The following is a 9,109-nucleotide window of genomic DNA, read 5'->3' as shown; positions in this document are numbered from 1 at the left end:
GCATAGCTTTATCAAGCAGGGAGTAAGGGAAAAGAAGGGTAGGCAATCACTGCTACCCACAGCACAATGAAACCAAAAGAAAAGGTTTTTTCTACCAGAGCAGCACCACTGTTTGGGAGACTTAATTTAGGCTATAATAGAAAGAACTCTTCCTGGTGTATGCTGTCTCTCCCCAGGCTATTTGCCAGTAATGCACTACCAGCAAAACCTTTTTAAGGAGAGACAAGCCCTTAGTAGGAATTCCCCACAGGAGCAAGCTTGCAACTTTGAACATGGAAAAAACATTTCCTTTCAAATAGGAATGATTAAGGACATCTTTCTGTAAAGCCTTCTGGTTTGGACAACTGAGAAGCTCTCTCCTGTATTAAAAAAAAAAAAAAAAAAAAAAAAGAAGGTTTTGTAGCAAAAGTTGTGGACCTTCTTCTCACACCCCTGTACTCCAAGTAGATATTTTAGCCTGGGTTGAAGCAACCAGATCTTCAGGACACACAGATCTTGGGACACACAGAGCAGAGAAGAACAAGGACTTGACTGTGTTACTCCCAAACCTCTGCAAACCCAAACGACCTTTCTACCAGTTGGAAACTGCCAGTCATTTTGGTTATGTCCCTCTTCCTAAGCCAGTGTAAAATAAAATTTCTGTTTCGCTCACAACTACAAATAAATTTGACCCATGAAATTATGTTTATCAAGATTACTGGTGTAATGCAGAAAAAACAGAATAAGCCAGGAACTTACTGCAGGATAAAGTGGGAATAAAACATTAAAAACTCTAAATTTTCATCTATTTTGCAGAGGTGTTCATTACAACATAAAAAAAAGTTTTCTGATTACAACATCTGCGCTGATAAAAGTCAAAGCAATCCATAATTAGCTAATGCATACTGCTGGAAGTTTTGGGTTGTCAGAAATAAAAAAAAAATTGAAATATGCAGATAGGTCTGAATATTACATTACAGTTTTTTAAATAATTCCCTTGCAGAAGTCTCATCTAATAAGAAATTCTTGCAGTTGCAAAGGTTACTTACTATGCAAACTGTCTTGCCTAATAACCAAACAGCTTTACTATGACAGATAAGGCAGGTGGCTCTAGCAGTTAAATAGTTATTTCATGGGTTTTTGAATGAGAAAAATATATGCCAGGGTAATGAAGTACATTAAAAATAGCAGGAAAGAATGATCATTTGCATATGCATATAGACACAAATCTGATCCAAACCTCTTCGTTTTTAAGCCTGTGTGAAAAGTGACAGCTCCTAACATTTGTGTGGTTTGTTTTGTTTTTTTTTTTTTTTTAATTAAAGTGACTTTCTGACAGGTCCCTCCCGACTATTCATACACAGAACTGTAAATACATTTCACTGACTGGAAATGATACACAACATAAAATTCCTCTAGTATATCAGATACAATTACATCCTATGTTTTTGAATCTTTTTTCAGATTAAACTCAATGACATTTTCTCTTAAAACAAATTCTAGTGCCTTTAGTGCAGGCATGTAGGTGCTTGGCTAAATAAATCATTGTAAAGTCTCCATCATGTTCTCCCTGCATACAAAGGGAGTATGGACTCAGCAAAGTCCAAATTATCTCTCACCTGTCCTGAAAAGTTTACTTGGGTGACTTTTATGCCAGCTAGACATTTGGGGAGAGCATCATCTAAGAACTCAAAGTTAGAAAAGCATCAGAAACACAGTATCAAAAAGTTGCTTAAATAGAAAATTTTCTGAGGGGAGAGAGATCAAGACCTCAAAGAGCACTGAGTTGAAAAAGTAAAACACCAAGACAGCAGATATACGTTTAAGTCTTCCTAAAATACAACACAGAACATTTAGTAATTAACCAAATTTTAAAATTATTTACTAAATGTGGTTTCAATTACTAAAATTCTTCAACAATGTTTTCAGATAACCTGAGGACAACTGGGTGCAAGGTAAAAAACCATCAAACTTTTCAATGGATGGATTAATTAGTCATGCGGTCTTAGAACTGAATGAGTCAGAGTTGCTAATGAGATAAGGACAGGAAGCCTGACACCTCTAAGTCAAGAGTTCAACCGGTTCTTCTCCGAGTACTCTCCTGCTGTGCCCTAGATTGAAGGCACAACACTGGATTTCCTACTGCTGAAGAGACTGAAAGATCCACGTAAAGCTACTTACAGAGGAAATCTTTGCCTGAAAGTAGGACACAAACATTACCTTTCCGTAGCAGTGTCCCCCACTATGGCTCTCCCAGTCCCAACTGCCTGGGATAAAGAGGCATCCAGGACCTTCAGCACCTGACCCGCTCTGCGAGTACAGGCTGGAGGGGCCACCTTTCAACACAAAACCTCACTCAGAGAGTTCCCCACTGACAGTGGGGGCCAGACACAAGGCTGCAGAATCCTGCTGTCAGGGGCATAGAGTCTTTAACATTAGGTTCCAGCCCTCTATGCATCAGGGGCAAGCTCTCTACTCACATGACTTTGCAATTGCCAATTTGCTGTAATTTATACAACTAAGTCTCCCAAAATGCACAGGGTGTCAATCTTCTCAAGTAGAACAGTGTCACCACTGAAAACCTTCAGGGTCTAGTCACAAGAGCGGCAGTACACCCCAAGCAGACTCGACTCAAACTTCAGGGGCACAGCTTTCATCAGGTCTGGATGGATGGATGCCACCTCACTGATCACATTTACTGGAATAACCAACGATGGAATAACCAACAAAAGGAATAACCAAACATGTCTTGATCACAGCCAAAATTCAGACTTGTACTGTGCCAGTCTGCCTGCACGTGGTAAAATAAGCAGCTCAGTACAAGGCAGGCTGATGGGAAAGGCAGCAGGAGGCAAAGCACAGGAGAACACAACACGGTACAGCAGGATGATACCAGAAAGAAAAAATTGAGTTGGGAGAGAGAGATAGAGCAAAACATTCTGCACAAAAGGACAAACAGAAGAGTAAACACAGAGGGAAGCCAGAGGGTAGAGGCAAAAGATAACAGGAAAGAAATGAGTGAGAAGTTAAAGACAAAAGACATCAAGGGAAATTACATACCACAGATGGGGGGAAAGGAAAATACAGAAGAAATAGAAGAGAGATATATACAGGAAACCCTTTCTGACAGAAACTGCTTCTTATCAAGTTCAGTCAACAAACACTTCAAAATGAGAACTGAATCAAGCATGGAAATTCAGATCAGCTGAAACTTCTGAAGAAACACGTTAAAATACGAAGTAGTGAGCTAACGAGGATTCTATCCCAAAGCACATGGTCCCTGCTCTGCTCTAAGAGAAAAATAACTTCTCTGGTTCAATACTAGTTTCACCCATCTAGTTGCAGAAGAACTGGGCCCACTTATGTAAGTACATTCACTTATTAGGGACCTCATTGTTAATGAAGTAGAATTCAGGATCAAGTTCAGTAACTGTTTTTAAAGTTCATCAGTCTGCACTCTGAGCACAACACAAACCCACTACTGCATTCGAAATAAAGAAAAGCAGATCCCTTCTTCCTGCCCCTCCTGGAACACACCAGAGACACATCAAGGTATTTTAGACAAAGAAGGAGATAAAACTGCCCACAAAACACAGGACTGTAACACTTGCCAAGTGGTCAAGATTAATTTAATCCTGCGCTTCTGCTTCATTTGAATGCATTGTTTTGTATCACCCACCACTAACTCTTCACTCTTCAGAGAGAACAAGTATGGCCAGGAATGCCCTGAGCAAGAAGATCGCTGTAGTGCACCTTCTGCTCTCAGAGAATGGCAAAAAAGGAAAACAGAAATCAGAGCTTGTCTACTTAGACAAAAAGATATGACAAAAAAAAAAAGTGATAATGAAAGGGACTCCTCTCCTACATCATCTGTGGTTACCACCCCCTTAATTTAGTCACCAATGTAAGGAAAAAACCTTCTCACTTCCCTAAATTACCATCATTATCTCATAGCATGCAGGTGGCTCCATCACAAAAACATCAGTAATGACAACTCACAGATCAGCAAAGACAAGTGACCAATGCTGAAAGACAGCTGTCCCATCCTTACACTTGGCTTGCACTGTCAGTAGTTTATAAGCCATCTACTGTTCTAAAAACAAGCTGTGAAACCCTCTCACATACCTTTATCTAAGACAATTAGGGGCAAAAATTGACTCACTTTCAAGAATGATACCCAAGACACAGCCCATTGTTAAGAAATACATAAACATGCATGCATTGGATTTACTATTTCTCTTAGGACACATAGACCTGTTTCTTAAAATGTTTGTTCTTTTTTTTGTTATTTTGTGATACAATTTATTTTGCCATTACTACTGTAGCACACAACTGTGTTGGTCAGACACCACATGTTGAAACATTCATGACAAAGCAAGGCCGGGGCTCACTCACAGCTCAACCAGCAGCTGGGTGGTTGACACAGGGTCAATGTTTCACTCAGTCACAGACTCAGAAATGACCTCTCAGGTTTCTCTTACAAGTCTTGCTAATTCCATCATACAAAAGCTGCCTTCCAACATCCCATCGCAGAGAGGACTCAATACCTGCTCTGCACATGCATCCTTGCATTGTGGTTGCCACAGCAGACTTGCCAGGGCCATAAAGAATGAACACCTGCCCTGCTCAAATTCCCCCATATGCAAACACTTCTCACCAGCCCAAGAAAAACTGGGAGAGTTTGCATTCCTAGTTCCCACTTAGGTGTTACACTGGTTTTTGCTCTCTTGTACCATTGCTTCCTCTTTCCATGGCTGATTACAAATTATGTATATTTTGTATTCACAGACAAACCCCACATGCATAAATACTTCATTTTTCTGTTTACAAATGAAAAAAATATGAGCCAGTTCAGCCAGCTGATGGAAAGCAATTAATCTATTCAACTCAATGAAGCAACATTGATTTACTCCCTGAGAACCAAGCCCCAGATCCATATGCAAACTAAAATGTATGAAGATGAACTTGAATTAAAGCCAGAGTGGAGTAGTCTCCCAGCAAGATCAAACTGGAAGCATAAGGCTCAGGAAAGACACATGTCTACTTGCAGGGGGCTAAAATTCTACCAAACCTATAAGATTCAGTGGTGATTTATAAGATTTGGTCTGCTCTTTAGACCAGTATCACAAAAAGACCTGAACATTATTAACAGAATAATCTCTACTTCCACTATAAGACACAGCCCTGTTTCTCAAACATATCTATACAAATACATCAAGCACCAGGAAATGTTCCAGCAGGTTCCCAAACATGCCTGAAGATTTCTAACTCAGCTCTTCTCTAACATTCCCTCACAGTACACTTGAATCCACATTAACAAATACAACCAAGGCTGCTGGTTGATGTATTTCATAATAGAGAACCTTAGCTGTAAGAAAAGCCAATGCTGCTCATTCCAGAACTATCTATTTTATTAGATGGGGCACACAGGATCTATCTGTGTGTTCCCTCACTGGACTTAAATCCATTCCAGCACTCACAAACACATTGTCACTATAAATTATTTGAGCAAACACAGTGCAACAACCGAACTTCAGTGTAAACAGGATGCCAATTTAAGTGACAATTTGAGATAGCTCAAGTGGCCAAGTGAACACTGGGCATGTTCAAGAACCCTTCTATTGAAAATGAGTAAGGATTAAGGATCTCTTATTAGCAAGAAAAAAATAAAAAAGCAATGTAATTTTATTTTTGCTTAGGCCAACATGGTCACAGTAGATTAAAAAAAAAAAAAAATCAGGGATGAAGATGTCAATTTTGTTCTAAATACTAGCACATTGTAGACTTGAAATTGGGTCAGAAATACCAGACATGAACCTAAAAAATCTAGTGCTAAAAACATTTTTTCAAAATGATTAGCCTCTGACACAAGTAACTGCTTTACCCTTTTCATGTAATGCTTTATGAAATTAGTTATTAGAGGATCTCTTGGTGGATTGACAGTTATGGAGATTTGTGCCCTGAATTTCTCAGGGGGAAAAAAAATAAAAGGAAAGGAGAGAGAAAGACTGTTGGTTGGCTTGATACACAGCTGCATAACTCCTTCTTTACACTGACCTGAATTATTCTGCCTTTCATCAGCAGTTTTTATTGTCCATATTTGCTTTATCTTGATAAACAAAAAAATAATACATGAAATGGGTCATACATACAAAAGAATTACTTCTAGGAAAATAAACAAGCATCTAAACACCACAAATTACGCAAAGGTGTTCATAAAATAGAATGTCTCATAACAACCCTAGTTTTCCAGGTAAATTAATCCAAAATTACCCACTTACTAGTATCCAATTTTGGATTTCATGAACCTCCTCTCATGTCCAAAAACAGTCACACACAGATTTTGGGTGCACAGGACCATTGAACTCCATTATTTCAAAATGGAGTTTGTTATAAACAATTAAATTACTGCAATGTAACTCAATATTACCCTTGAGTGTGACAGCCTTTATAAGTTTTAATAGAGAACTGAAAAAAAATTAGTTTCCACTACATATTTTCAAGCACAACACTAATATACTATTTTCAATGGAAGAAATAAATCTCCAGACACACTTACTGCAGTACCATCCCTTTTTTGAAAGATAACTTTTACCAGTAGTGACTGCTTTAAAAACTCACACTGATCTTCCTATCACTTTCAAATACATGAATGTATCCTCTCCTTAGAAACTAAAATATCAAGTAAAATACACAGCCAAACACTACCATTAAAAACTGAAAACAGACTAGACAACACACTAGGAAAGCAGCAAACCTTCAGGTCTGAAACAAGTGTCAGTGACAGTAACAGCTGGTAAATACATTTACTCAATATAAGCAATAAAAACACAAATTAAAGGTTTTATACCACACAAATATACACATACACACAGCATAATATTAATGTACATTTCCCTCCAAAGGATTTCACTGCTGAAAAATCTCATTTTAAACAATTACATAAGGGAGCACACCCTAACACTGAAAGAAAGAAAACACAGAGCAGTTCCATATACATTTTGTAGTATCACTATATACCAATCTTTTCAAACTCAAAGTATCTCTACTTAATGCAGTCTCAAATACTAGCAGCCAATCACAACCACTAAATTAAAAGCATAGCACATAAACACAAAATTAAAATTCAAGAGTACTTACCAAATTATGATTAGTTGAATTAGAATCATCTTCTGGGAATGGGATGTAAACAGCTAAGGCCACACAATTGGCAAAAATAGACAGTAGTATAAATATGTCAAATGGTCTGGAAAATCTCGTCAAGGAATTCATGAATTGCGAGTATCTACAAACTTTTAAGTCTAGTTCTCCTTCCAGCATCAACAATTGTAAAACAAGTCTTACTTTAAGGCAATCTTTTGACTGATAACTATGACAAATACTTCATCACCTTTAGTTATAGCACTATATATACCATATGATTTTCCATCACAATGATCTTTCAACGTCCTCTTCCCTTTTGAGAAGAGTGAAAACTATTACTCATGCTGCCACAGAGCACTTTATATTAAATTCCAAAGATGAATGTAATTATCCACTCTTAAATCAATATATGGGTCATCATGATGGGCAAGGAATAATCATGGAGCTGTTCTGTCCTCATATACTTACAAAGGTCTCATGAATATTAAATAGAAATGTGTTTGCCCAAAGGAGGAAAATAATTTGGGATATAGTTCATAGCAGGATATCAGAAAGCTTGCCAGAAAACCACAACTATTCCTCTGTATGAGCCCTGGGAAGTTGTACAGTCAAGGCAGGGAAATTCTGAGCCCCTACATGTCTCCAGCAACTGGGTTCCTGAATAATTTCGCTTTGCATCCTTTCCTCTATTTGAGGCACAGTTTCCTGATATGTTTCCACAAGAGGCCCATAAAAGACTGGGGGAAGATTTGCTAAATTTTCTTTGTTGGTCCACAAAAAGTTTGTCACCTTGAGGGCCAAGTTTATGTCTCCAAAGCCTATCAACATCAACAGCTGCTATACTGTGTACAAAATAAAGTTACACACACATCTTAACACTCAGCATTTTCCACACTGAAATGAGCAATTGATACCAGCACAAGACTGACAACCTTATTTTATGATGTGGTGCTACTGGGACAAATTCTCGCTGAGTTATTCCACTCTAGATCCATAGTAATTTCATTTACCTGACCTTAGCCAAGGAGAGGCCAATTTACTGAAATTACTTGGACTTCTACCAGTTTAAATGAAAGAAGAATCCATTTCACTGTCTTTAATTTACAATTGAATTCTATTCAAAGAATTGAAAAACAAAACCCTATAAATGAGTAACAGCTCTTATTGCCAGGTTGGCTGTTCTGTTTATAGTAACAAAATGAGTTTTACCTCAGTAATCTACTCTCTTGAACAGCTGTTTCCCATTACAGAGATGTTGCCATGGCTAATAGGCTAACATTTTTCTCCTGGTACCTTGGCAGAACTATTTCCTATTTCAAACCTCTTCTTGGTAATTAAATAATACACCAAATGAACATGCTCTCAGTTCTGCCAGAGAAATCCGAATATTTCCACATCCCAAGCAGAGAACTAAAGAAAAAACAACCCCTCTTAGCATACAGATCATCACAAATACAGGCCAGTATCTCTGATCTCTTTTCTAGATGTACAAGCTTCCAAATATGTTTGGAGGTAGACATATGTTGTAAAAGCTCAGATTATTAATATAGTTCAGACACTTGTGTGTACTTAGAGTGATACCTTGGCTTAAATAAATATCTTCCCTACATTTAGTACCTGGAAAAACAATCTCTTTATTAAAGATTTCTATATTTGACCCACTTGCCCTAACGGCAATACACTAATTTGCAATATGGAAGACACACATTTGGTATCTTCAGTAATCTCCCAGTTAGCACCGCTAGATCCACTCATATCCATTCAATCTTGTTTGGAACGGTGAAAAATGCAATACAGAGATTTGCTGGAATATAATGTAAGCTTAAAAATGTTCATCTCCTCCCAAGGAAAAAAAAAAAAAAAAAAAAAAAAAAAAAAAAAAAAAAAAAAAAAAAAAAAAAAAAAAAAAAAAAAAAAAAAAAAAAAAAAAAAAAAAAAAAAAAAAAAAAAAAAAAAAAAAAAAAAAAAAAAAAAAAAAAAAAAAAAA

General features: G+C 37.3%; 1 protein-coding gene across 7 annotated transcripts in view; it reads right to left on the bottom strand.

Moving 5' to 3' along the window:
• CACNA1D (calcium voltage-gated channel subunit alpha1 D) overlaps positions 1 to 9,109 on the bottom strand; it is a 168,950-nt gene that overhangs the window by 156,867 nt on the left and 2,974 nt on the right. For all 7 annotated transcript variants that reach the window (XM_027886267.1, XM_027886266.1, XM_027886271.1 and 4 more), the window contains exon 3: positions 7,120 to 7,225. In XM_027886267.1, the coding sequence (XP_027742068.1) occupies positions 7,120 to 7,225 (106 nt within the window). The remainder of the gene's footprint in view (positions 1 to 7,119; positions 7,226 to 9,109) is intronic.

This window comes from Empidonax traillii, unplaced genomic scaffold, assembly GCF_003031625.1.
Source record: "Empidonax traillii isolate 1590-97213 ecotype Southwest subspecies unplaced genomic scaffold, ASM303162v1 scaffold182:size1009393, whole genome shotgun sequence".
Lineage (NCBI taxonomy): Eukaryota > Metazoa > Chordata > Aves > Passeriformes > Tyrannidae > Empidonax > Empidonax traillii.
The sequence above is the reverse complement of the archived record's forward strand: the minus strand, read 5'-3'. Positions and strand labels throughout refer to the sequence as shown.